Source organism: Drosophila sulfurigaster, chromosome X, assembly GCF_023558435.1.
Source record: "Drosophila sulfurigaster albostrigata strain 15112-1811.04 chromosome X, ASM2355843v2, whole genome shotgun sequence".
Lineage (NCBI taxonomy): Eukaryota > Metazoa > Arthropoda > Insecta > Diptera > Drosophilidae > Drosophila > Drosophila sulfurigaster.
This window is the reverse complement of record NC_084885.1, coordinates 8,478,667-8,491,406: the sequence shown is the minus strand read 5'-3', so window position 1 is coordinate 8,491,406 and position 12,740 is coordinate 8,478,667. Positions and strand designations below refer to the sequence as shown.

The 12,740-nt window shown below is 40.0% G+C and overlaps 2 protein-coding genes across 2 annotated transcripts in view; one reads left to right on the top strand and one right to left on the bottom strand.

The window, feature by feature from the left end:
• Positions 1–12,740, top strand: part of LOC133847443 (uncharacterized) — a 109,118-nt gene that overhangs the window by 48,109 nt on the left and 48,269 nt on the right.
• Positions 11,189–12,208, bottom strand: LOC133848886 (uncharacterized). The gene has a single exon (XM_062284617.1). It carries the CDS (start codon positions 12,129–12,131, stop codon positions 11,385–11,387), a length of 747 nt encoding a protein of 248 aa, XP_062140601.1. The 5' UTR covers positions 12,132–12,208; the 3' UTR covers positions 11,189–11,384.

The following is a 12,740-nucleotide window of genomic DNA, read 5'->3' as shown; positions in this document are numbered from 1 at the left end:
CCTTTTCGTTTTAAGTAAGTTCCAAATTTGTAAAATGTAAATTGCTGTGATAACCGATGAAGAATGTAAATTTAAATGCCTGATTTTGTTTTTAATGGATATTCTTCTTTATTCAAAAGAAAAGAAAAATTATGAAGGGTCTTGCGCAGTCAATACATCGACTCGATTTTACGTTTATGCTACTGAAATTTGTGCAATCGTTCAGATCTGACTTCGATATGGAAGCGATGAGTTTGCTTGTTTCAATAAAAGGTATTAGGCTGATTCCAGAAAAGAGTCTGCGTGATGTGATGATGATGCGGATGCGGATGCGGATGCTGTGATGATGCTGTGCGTCAGCAACTTGTGGCAGCTCCCAGCCACGTGCTTGCCACGTTTGCCACATTTGGCATTTGATGAAGAGCCTCTGACCTTTTGGGTTAAATATTTGCGCAATCAAAATGCTAATGAGCGAAAGCGATGGGAATGGAAATGTGAAATGTGAAACGAGAATCAACGCGGACTTGACCTCATGTGATGTGTACTAAACTCGCAAGTGGTCGAGTACTTCTATATGTTATATGTGACTCACTTATTCATGAATCAAACGAATGCACTCATTCGATGGCTATTTGCTGTGCTGTGCTGTGCTCTGCTTTTGAGACGAGCGCACAGCGCAAAGTTTGCCAAAGTCAATGACAATAAAGCCGACCGCAAAATGGCAAACAATGCTGCAGCAGGAAGTGCGGGAAGCGAGGAGAAAGAGGGGAATGGGGATGAGCTGCATCGAAGCGTTAAACGTAGCCTTGCCATTTACATGTTGTTGATTTTAAGTAACTTCCTTCCTTTTTGCTACTGACGCTGACGCTGACTCTGGCCCTGGTTGACTTTCCTTCCGGCCATGTTACAAGCAACCTCTTGTCTTTCCCCTTCTTCCCTCGGCGACAACAACAGCAACAACAAAAACTGCCTGTCTGTCTGTCTATTACTTTGCCTAGTTTTCGTGTTGTTGTCGCTTTTGTTTACACTGCTTTTGTTAGGCATTTTCATTATTTAAATGCAATTTGGTCGCATTTCCCCTCCGGCCGCTCTTTTATCATCCATCTGTGGCTTCTCTTATTCAACTTTTACATTTGTCATATGAGCAACTATTTGCCATCGTCTTTCGCTGCCCTATCCTGTTATTCGATATGTCAAACTACTCGACGCTTAATCCCAGCGCCTTGGAAGCCAGCCAATCTCTCTCTTTCTCTTAGCTTTTCTCTCTCCCCCCTTCATGATCTAAGCCACCGTATTAATTACACCAAAAGCTAAAACCTACCTGAAGTTTATCCTGTCTGCAGTTGTTGCAATCGCCTTTTGTCCTATGGAAAGTGCAGTCACATTTCTGTGGAGGGGATAACGAGGCAGAGAGGCAAAGTCATGCGATAATTAATGCTCGAACAATTTATATTTTGCTTAAACTTGAAATTGCCTAAAAGTTAAAGCTGAAAATAATTAACTAGTTTATCTTCAATTTTGACTCTCTCTATTTTGCTTTTAATCTTAAATTAGCATTTATTTTGCATAATTGGCTTGAATCGACTTGAATGGAGGTCAATTAATTGATTCGCCTTAAAGCAATTTAACTTTTCTTCGATAGTTATTGAAACTTTGTCTCGTCTATCAACAATAATTGTTTAGCTTCTAGTAAGCTTTGTCTTCGCTTAATTTAACGTATAATGCAAACTCAATTTAAACTATTGTTCTTCGCTGGCATTTCCTTGACAAGTTGACAGAGCCAGGTGTTGACTATGTAGCAACTCTGGCCATTGCATCGATAGTTATCGCTAATTTATCTCGTCTATCAACAATAATTGATTAACTTCTAGTAAGCTTTGCCTTTGCTTAACTAAACTTAAAACTCGATACTCAATTCGAACTCGTGCTCTTTGTTGACATTTCCTTGACAAGTTGACAGTGCCAAGTTTTGACAATGTGGCAACTCTGTCCCAGCACGAATTAGAATTGAATTTTGTGTAGCTGTCAATGAGCAGCACTTTTTTAATGACATTTGCCATAGATAGCTAACAATTTTGGATGGCTCTTGAATAATACAAAGTGTTGCCCTCCTGCACAGTTTCTGTGCTGTCAATTAACGCCGGACGCTCTATATCTATCTCTCTCTTTCCGTTTTTTTGCTATTGCTCTCGTTCTCGCTGGGAATTGATTGACTCTCAAACAGAGGCGAACTTCTGCTGTTGTGCAGATTTCAAATGGCATTTGTCTGGTTTTCTTTTTTTTTGTGTGCCTATTTTTTCTGTATTTTTGTTTTGTCGTTTTTCCTGTTTGCTTTACTGATTATCACTGCATATTTTTGAACGAACGGATAGCGACTGCTGTTGCTCTTCCTGTCCCTTTCCCTCTCTCTGACTCTGACTCTGGCAAGTGGTTCCATGTTGTTGTCCATGTTGTGGTCTCCTCACACTCTCTTGTGTTGTGTGTAAACCTTTGCATAAAATGCAAAAATATTATTTCAATCTGCATGCGAATTTCTCACTTTGCATTTGTTTTGTTGCTCTTGTTTTTCCATTTTTCATTTTTCATTTTTTTACTTTATTTGTTGGCTTCTCTCTCTCTTTTTTTGTTTTGCAATTTTTGCTATTGTTGATGTTGGCTGTTGCTGCTGTTAATGCCATTTTGTTGTGTAATGGCTCAGAAGTTTGTTTATTTCGGCAGACTTTCTCTCTCACTCTCTCTGTGTGTCTGCCTTTTATCGACTTGTTCAAGTGCCAACAGAACTCGCAGTCTCGCACAACAGCAACATTTAAATATTTATTAATTTACGCCTTGTTTATTTTGAGCTCCACTCGAGCGCGCCAATTTCCCTCATTGATTTACTGCTCAACAACAATAACCACAGAATGTTTTCTTTTAAACAAAAAAAAAAAAAAAAACAACAAAAAGAAAAAAGAAAAATGCCATTAAAATGTTTTGTGTGTCATCAAAATTGCATTGCCAGCACGGCGGAAATTGCTGGTTAGACTTGTAAACATTTCTGTTTAACATTCATTATGCAATTTTCGATATTGCATTTTTCTCTCTTTTCCCCACCAAATTTCCCTTTCACCGTTTACAATTTTCCAACTTTTCGCGCGCCTTTTTTTGTAATTAAAATTCAACAGTTTTTTGTGTGTGGCCGAAAAATCACGGAAATTATCCGCATGTAAACTAAATGGTTAATCGATTTAAATTGTGCTCGAGTGGAAAAAATTTTGATAAAGCAATCCAGCTAAGCATGCAAATTTATGGAGATTGATGGCTTTACCCATTCCCTGGCTTAAAGTGAGGATGTTATCTGAAACATCCACCAAAAATTAATTAAAAGAAATGTATTCTTGAATTTTAAAGCATGCGAATTTGTGGCGCAGATAAAGAGGTGAATTTTACAATTTATTTGTAAATTATTTTAATTGAATTGAAGAATAAAAAGAAAACTAAAGAATTGTTTTGCAGATAGAATTAAACATTCAATTTTATGAAAGAAAATCAAATTGCAGCTCTCGAACAACATGAAAATAATGACTTAAATGAAGTTGTTAGCAAGATTACAAATAAATCTTAAATCTGAATCCCACAATAAGTTTTTGTTGCGATGAGAACTGCAAAGAACTGGCATAGGGAGTAACGAGTAGCATGTAACGAGTAGCATAAAGGGTAACGAGTAATTGTAATTACGGTTTATGAACGCGCTAAGTGCGGCCTCGCAAAACTTTTGCGAACGAAAAAAAAGTTCTTACGCAAATAGCTGAGCAAGTGGCTTAAAGTAATTTAATTATGACAAATTGGATTAATGTGCCACAACGGAAGGAGCACAGCAGCGAGAAAGGGAACAAGCGAGTGACAGCGAGACAGAGAGAGAGAGCAAGTGAGAGAGAAAGTAAGCGCCTGCTTTTATGCTTTGCTTTTATATTTTATGAAATGTATGTATAAATTTTCCAGTGCAGTTAAATGCACATGATAATAATGTATGTGTGTGTGAGTGTGTGTGTGAGTGTGTGTGTGTGTGTGTGTGTGTGTGTGTGTGTGTGACCTTTACTCGGTGTCACTTACAGCGTGTGTGGGTGTGTTTCACTTTACTACCCTGCCCCCTTTGTTGTTGCTGCTGCTGCTACTGCTGCTGGTGGCATTAAAAACAATTTTTAATGCATTTTAATAGCCAGGAGAAGAAACCGCCGGAGGCAGGCTACAAGCTGGGCTGCAACCCACTCTGCCAGGGTTGCCATCCCACGTTGTTGTCTTTTAATTTATGGCATTTTAAATGCAATTTACTGCCTCTGCCAGAGAACTATCAAAGCGAGGCACAGAAAGAGCGAGCAAGTAAACCGATTCAGTCAGTGCGCTTGTCGTGTTTTCATAAAAAGAAAAAAAAGAAAAATAAAATTGCGTAAATAACAAAAGAATAATACACTACACTACTACTTGGCTGCTATTTTGTGGGACTAAAAAGCCTCACTAATCAAAAGCAGAGTTTGTTAACGAAAAATGCAAAATGTAATCGAATGAGAGATGGATTGCTAAGTTCGGAGATATGCTTTAAAATCTTAGAGAAATTGAAACTATGCGTTAAAATATTTATATTAAATATAACAGTTTTGTATAACAACGTTCTTTTGCATAATATGTTAGTACAACAATTTGTAGAGCTTTGTTTATTTGAATATCTCAGAAAAAGCATCACAATATGGGTTTGTATAACAGTTTTTATAACAGTGTACTTTTGCATGAGTTAAGGTACTGGAAGAAAATCTCGAAAAAGCGGTTGCTTATAACAATCTGATGTGTATAACAGTTCTTATAACAGTATTGCATAAATTAAATCAGTATAAGCAAATTCTGAGCATTAGACCATAATTTATAACAGTCTGTTTTTGAATTTATTGAATTAGTCTCAGCGTTGAATTTCAATTATTTGAATTGTGTGAAAATTTAGCTATAAACAAAAGAAATTTTGATTATTTTCTTAAGACTACTTCACTTGAGTTCAGTCACATTCACCCGTTTAGCTGCGATTTATTGACATAGGGTATGACAATGCTGTGACGCTAGTTGCAGGCAAATGAATTGGCCTAAAGTGGAGGCTGTTGCCACAGCTGCTCCATTGTTTTGGCCATGTACTCAACATCTTTGACAGCTTCCTTTTGTGTGTTTGTTTGCCAACCACTTCAACTTACGCAGTGCTGTTGTTGTTGCTGTTGCTGTTCTTGTTTTTGTGTGTCTTTGGCCAAGTCCAGCGTGATCCAAAGTTTGTTTGTTTATTTGACTTTGGTTACTGCCGTGGCTTAGCCTAGGCTGCTTTCAGTCTGCCTGCCCTTCATCTTCTCCTCTCTCTCTCTGGGTCTTTGGGCTGCTTTTCTTTCGCTTTTCCCTTTGGCCGTCGACGTCTTTGCTTGGCTTACTTTAATTGTTAATTTGGCTTATGGCTTCTTCATTGTCGCCTTCTGTCGTCTCCTTTTTTGACCACAAATCATATTTGTTGGCAATCCCACAGCAACTTTATGAGACCAACGCTCTCTCGCTCTTGCTCTCTGCAGTCCTTTTGTGGCTGCCCGTAAATGTAATGAAATCAAATTGCTGAAATTATTATTTAATTATTATTGACACTGCCACCTCGCTCTTTGCCCTCCCCCTCTTTGCCTGCTCCATCGCTTCCGTTTCCGCTTTCGATTCCCAGTCCATATTTCAAATTCCCAGCAGACATCGACAGCAGCGATATAAAGCCATTATTCTGCTGCGGTTGTTCAAATTGCCCTCAGGTAATTATAATATTTTCAAATACTCCTGGATGAACTCTGTTTTTGTACACTAGTGTGTGTGTTGAATTGTAATTCCATTGGATTTGCAGTTGCGCTGCAGCTTAAAGCTTTGCGGTCGACTTAATGAGCGTATTTTATGGCATTTAATGGTATGCAGTATGACACTTTATATAACATTTTTGGTTAAGGTAATTATCGAAAAGAATGATTAAATTGAATGCGACAGCCGTTTGTTGTTCTATATTTGCAGTATTTTGTATAACACTTTGCATAACAGTAGTATAACTATTGGAAGAACGTGATTGTCTTACTACTCCAGAGCAACACGGTTGTGAAACATTATGACAGTTTTGTATAACTGCGCTCTTATGCATTCCACAAATTTAAGAGCAATTGCTTATGTATAACAGTTTTTTTTTATAACAGTATAACAGTTTATATAACAGAGCACTTTGGCATAACTTAAAGAAGTGTAAGCAAATTCATGAGGTAATATATAAGACCATAATGTATAACAGTCTCGCATTGCATCAGTTGAATTGAAATGCTTATGTGCAAGCGTTACATTATTACAGCTGTTTGTTAAGCGACTTGCTTACGACACGTCACACGCCCTTTTGAATGGCTTATAACAGCTGCATAACAGTTGTTGGCATTGAATAAGCGCGCAGCCAGTTGCTGGCAGGCGTACAAGCGGTAAACGGAAGCACTTGACATAGCCACAGGATGCAATGGATTAGCACCGTTGAACGAGTTGCCCGCCATCTGTCCAACGTCCGCCGTCCGCTGAAAAGTAAGCGCTTAGGGTCCTGTTGCCATGCAAATTACTTTAGCTTATAAAATGTCCTTTTTGCCGAACGCCCTCGGCTGCTTTGGCAAAGGCCTCAGCATGGCATCAACTAAATGGAAAAAAAAAACGAAAGAAAGACAGCGAGAAATACAAAAAAAAAAAGATTGCAAAATCCAAAAGGCGGGGAGCGAAGGGAGAAGGCAGCCAGCTGGCTGGGTTGTACTTGGTAATAACTCAATGGCTAAATCAATTGACGCGCGCTCTCGTTGAGGGGGTTGTCGTTGTCCCCTGCGAAGCCAAAAAGTTGGCCTGCCAACTGGATGACGTTGGCCTGGCAGAATTTCCAACGGTTGCCATCGCATCAAAACAAAAAGTCAAATTGAATTACGTTTGCAGCATGCAACATGCGGCAGGCAAACGAGAGGCTGGCAATTGTTGTTGCTATTATGCTCAGAGTGTTGCCCAACAACAGCCGAGAGGCGGCTGCAGCCAAGTGAAAAGCTATTGAAGTAGGCAGCGAAGGATGAGGAGGAGGGGTGAGGGGCTGAGGGGATTGCAGCTGTTGGACTTTTGTTATCTGGCAGCTCTTCTCTCGGCTGTGCAGCGCATTCATTCGTCGACTTTTGCCACATTTTTCTGCGCAAGCTTCCGCTTGAGAGGGATTGAGAGGGTGAAGAATGAGGAGGAGGAGGAGCGGGGGCAGCACCTGTTTCACAAGTTTTGTGGCTCAGCAGCTGCTTCGTCGTGGCAGCTTTTAAACGCCGGCACACAAAGAATGCTCCGACAAACTTGCCCACACTGTCGGCTGTGCAAAAATCTCATTGCATAAGCTGAGGCAACCCACTGTCCACGCCCACGCCCACGTCCACGCCTCTGCTGGCTTTGTCTGGTGGCAGCACAATGAAACATAATTCAAGCGAAGCTCTCGCCACAATCGAGCAGCTGCCAGTTGGCCACCTTCTGATGCGGACAACTTGTTGGCTGCTGCTCTTACAGCTCAATCAACCCTCGCATCATCTCATCTTGTTCCTTTTTGCACAGGCTAACAATAAGCATTATCTGCACTTTTTTCTTTTCGTTTTCATTTTCGTTTTTGTAATTGTCATTGGGCTTTCAGCCAGCTGAGCGGCTGATTGAATGCAAACTGTTTAGCCAATGGCATGACAGCAAGCATTGGACTTTGGACTCCTCTCTCCTTGCATCAACTAACGAGGACAATGTCCTAATGTAAACAATACCTCGTTGTAGTAGCTGCTCTTCTTCAACTCTCTCTTCTCTCCCACCGTCGCATTCATTTGGCTGCACTGTTAACACGCCACTTTCAGCTACGTTGCAGACGTCGCTTTAATCAATTAACTAGACTGGTTAAATCTCAACCAACCTGCTGCTAAATTAAGTCTCATTCACATTTTAATTACAATTTTCCAAGAGGGGAAAATCACAATTTCTTTTCAATACTTTCAACAATTTAGGCTACAGATTGACTTTAAATAAAACATGCAAATCTGCATTGCATATCTATCATATTGAAGAAACTTCTCTTGTAGTTTCTGTAGCGTATACGTAATATTGCGATATAATGTTAATACGTATGCTTAATATTTGTGTTTTAGTTGCTTTGGTTGACTGTTTGGTATATTCTGTACTTTATGGCACATTTTAAATGCAATAGTAAGTCAAATACGCGTATTCGTAATATTATATTACCATATATATAATATTACGTATACGTAATATTTGTGTGTTAGTTGCTTTGATTGATGGTTTTGTATACTCTGTACTCTACGGCATATTTTAAATGCAATTGTATGTATATATACCAAAGATAACTTTTGGTTTTTAAATTCGGTATATTTGTATACCTTTTGGTATAATTGGTATATCAATATGGTATGTTTTTGGTATATTTCGAATACAAATTTATGTCGATTAACCAAATATTAACTTTGGTATATTTAAGTATTTAGATGGTATATTAATTCGGTATATTTTAAATGGAATAGTATGTTGATATACCAAAGATAACATTTGGTATATTAATTTGATATATTAATTCGGTAATACCGCACTGTTTTAATTTGATTAGAAAAGGGGTAGCGGATATTTTGGCTTTCTTTCTTGCTTAAAATTGCATACTCCTATTTCTAATGGGAGCTATGCTCATGTGCATTTCCAATTTAGAAAATGGGATGTACTTGCACATAACGTATACGCAGTGCTTGCCTCAGTGTGTCTGGATTTGTTCAATATTTTGCTTCGTCGAACTTTAAGAAATGAATTAGAAATGAGGAGAAGTTGTTGTCGTCGTGTGGCAAAAATGTATTATCCAATGTGTGTGCTGCAATCTAATCTCACACTCGGCTCGCATTTGTAGGAAAACTTTTCTTAATGCCGCACGACGCAACGAGGCAAACTCAAAGCGCAGGAGGCGAAATGTTGATGGCAACTAAGATGAAGAACGAAAAAAAGAGTGCACAAAAAAAATGAAACAAAAAATGGGGTCAGTTGCATGGGAGAAGCAAGCGTTAACTGGGTCAACTGCAGCGCAACAGCCTCTAAATAAATAATAAATATTGTTGCCAGCAACTGTAGCACATGCGGAGTCAGAGACTGAGGCAGCGGCAGTGGCAGCAACAACAACAACAACAACAACTCAACTCGAGGCAAGTGCAACACGCGCTAAGCGGCTGCATTAAAAGGCCACTCGACGGGAGGGCGAACAAGGCACTGTGGAGAGGAGCGGGGAAGTGAGGCGGGAAGCTGGCAGCTGCCAGACCCAAAAAACAAAAGCTGCCACATGCCACTGCAACTAGAGGAAACAACAACGTTCACACACACAACGTCAAATCGAAATGCATAAAGTTTGGCATTCGACACAGAGAATGAAAGGGAGAGAGAGTGAACAGTGGGGAGAGGGGAGTGGGGGTGAAGGGTGGCTAAAGTTGCAACTTGCAACAAATGATGAAATGCTAAAAAGCATGAAAGCGCAGCAAACAACACACAGCAACAAAACAGCGCCCCAGAGGCTGTGCCACGGTTTGGGGCACATTGAAGTGGGCGCTTGATTACAGCAAAATGCACTCGAAAAGTGGCAAAACAACGAGGCATGCGGCGGCATGAGACGCAAGGCGCGAGAAGCGGGAAGCGAGATGAGAGACGCGCGCGCCAGCAATCGAACAAACCAACAAGCAGCATGCAGCAACACAGCAACCATGCCACATACGAGCACTCGCTATTGCTGTTCCTGTTGCTGTTGTTGCATGTGAATTGAGGCTGAGCCAAAGGCAACGCCGAAAAGTTCTCGAATTACATTTAAGTGACGCCAAAGTTAAGCAAAACTCATTGCGCAAATCGCATCCTAGGGGCGAGCAACGAGTGCATCTTGCAGCAGCAACAGCAACAGCAACAATGGCATTAGCTTCAGTTGTATGTTTGTAGTTGTAGCTTCAGCTAGCTCAATTCAGCAGCCTCAATTGATGTGGAGGAATACCCGAAAGTTTCTGGAAATCGTTGAAATGAATCTACAACAAAATTAATTAATGCAATATCTCGCAGCAGAAACCAGAATAAGTTGTAATACGTTAAAGAAAGAGAAGTTAACTGAGAAGTTGCAAAGGGAGAAGAACAGAGAAGCGATTAAAGATGATTAAAGCAGAAGCAGCAGCAAAATATGAATGAATATGAAGTAGATCAGAAGAGTTAAATTTCCATTTTATTTCAATGTAGAACAAATATTACGTATACGTAATGTAGAAGAATAGAAGGAGCGATAGCGATGATGAAAGCAGAAGCAGTAGCAAAATATGAATGAATATGAAGTAGATCAGAAGAGTTAAATTTCCGTTTTATTTCAATGTAGAACAAATATTACGTATACGTAATTTTATTTTATTTCAATGTACAACAAATATTACGTATACGTAATATAAAATAATAGAAGAAGCGATTAAAGATGATGAAAGCATACGCAGCTGCAAAATATGAATGAATATGAAGACCAAAAGAGTTAAATTTTCATTTCATATCAATGTGGAACAAATATTACGTATACGTAATATAGAAGAATAGAATAGAGACGAAAAGCAGAGAAGCTATTCAAGATGATGAAAGCAGAAGCAGCAGCAAAATATGAATGAATATGAAGTAGATCAGAAGAGTTGGAAATGTGCAAAATATGTACTTAAATTTTAGTTTCAACATGGGGAACAATAATTACGTATACGTAATGTAGAAGACTAGACTAGGATACATAAAAACAGAGAAAAGTGTACAGATGATTGAAGAAGCAAAATATGTATGATTATGTAGTATGAGAAGAGTTTTAAATTTGAATTTTAGTATTGATTATACATACATGTATTACGTGTACGCAATGTATACAAGAAAAAAAGAAAACAATATACAATGGATCAAAAACGTTTAAAATTTGTAAAAACACACTTCGTATTTAAGCAATCAAATAAGAGGTACATAAAAGTGAGCAAAATACTTGAATTTCCGTATTGGTTACGTGTGAAAGAAATATTACGTATATTATATATTATACGAAGATCAAAGAAGAAATTAAAGATGATAGTAAAATATGAATGAATATCAAGTACATATAGGAGAATAGCTTTAAATGTGAATTTCAGTATTGATTATATATTACGTATACGTAATAGGACATAAAATAAAGTAGAACGGAATATAGAACGCATGAAAAATGTATGAAATTAATAAAAACAAATCGTATTTAAGAGGCACATAAGAGAGCAGAATACTTGAATTTCCGTGTTGATTACATGTGAAACAAATATTTAGTATACGTAAAGAGGACATCACTTTTTCGCCAGCAAATGCTCCGACAATGGTGCCGGAAAGACAATCGCTTTGGGTCGACCGCTCAGCATGTGCACCTCGTAGTGATGCTGACCCTGGAGCAGAGCAAATGGCTCTGCGTTGCGATGCTGCTCGGCGATGGGCAGCAGCGAGACATCGGCGCAATTGATGTAGACGGCGGATACGTCGAGGAACAGGGCGATTTCGTAGGCAGCCGACATCTTGGGACACCAAATGGTGGCACTCGCAAACGGCAGTTTCTCCTTGGCCACCAATTCGGCCAGCTCCTGGCTGTGGCGAAACGTGTGCAGTGTGACCACAGTGCTTGGATGCTGTGTGCTAAAGTAGCTTTGGCTAAAGTCACACACGATTATCGGCGATCCATCGACCATGCTGTACTCGAACCCAATGTCATCCGGTTGCAGCAATGTCACTGTCTCGGCGCCCAAACACTCGACTCGTCGCAATGCCTTCTGGTATAGAGCATGCCGCATCACCTGACGATGCATCACCGTCATGCCAGCGCGCACCTTCGTCATGAACTCTTCGCGCAGCGTTTCGTGGACAAAAACAGAGGCCACAAGACTTCGGCCAATCGGTTCGTACAATGTGTCGAGCAGCGACGGCAATGCGCCATCCACATTGGCATTCTGGCACAGGACAATCAAGCTGGGATCAATCCAACGCTTGTCGCTCTCATCACCCGGATAGGCCGGTTGTCGCCAAGTGTAGGGCATTCGAGCCATCGAAAAGGAATATAAATATTAACTGTAGAGGAAATTTAAGTTTTGTTAATTCTGACTGAGATTTGGACTGAAGTAGAGATCAGAGAGAACTCAGACTTATAGTAGAACTCAAAAGAGTGAAGTATCTGAGTTTCTCTCTCTATCTCTTTCTCTGGTTGGTTTCATCTATCACTGTCACGATGATGAGGACGATGACGACGTTGGCAATGCCGCTGCTGGCGACACTTGTGCTTTAGCCTCATTTGCCACATGGTTACGCTTGCCTTGCTACTCGCTGCGTTGTGTTGCATTGCGTTGCCTTTTGCGGCTCAGCTGTAGCTTGCAGCACTCCAAACTCCAATCCTCTCTATCTCACCCTCTCTCTCTCTCTCTCTCTCCCTCTCTCCATCCATTGCTAGCTGGCTGTCGTAACTCTATCTGTTAGTAGTCCTGTGGTTGCCTGGTTGCTCGTCTGCCTGGCTGGTTGTCTGCTTGGTTACTCTCAACGCACTCTTACTCTCTGCACTTGCCATGGTCTAGTCTCTGGCCGAGTGTTATTCCTATTTTGCAGTTGGTTATCCCAGTGTTGCGTTGTCGCGTTGTCGGTTTCCTGCACTAATGATGCATTCT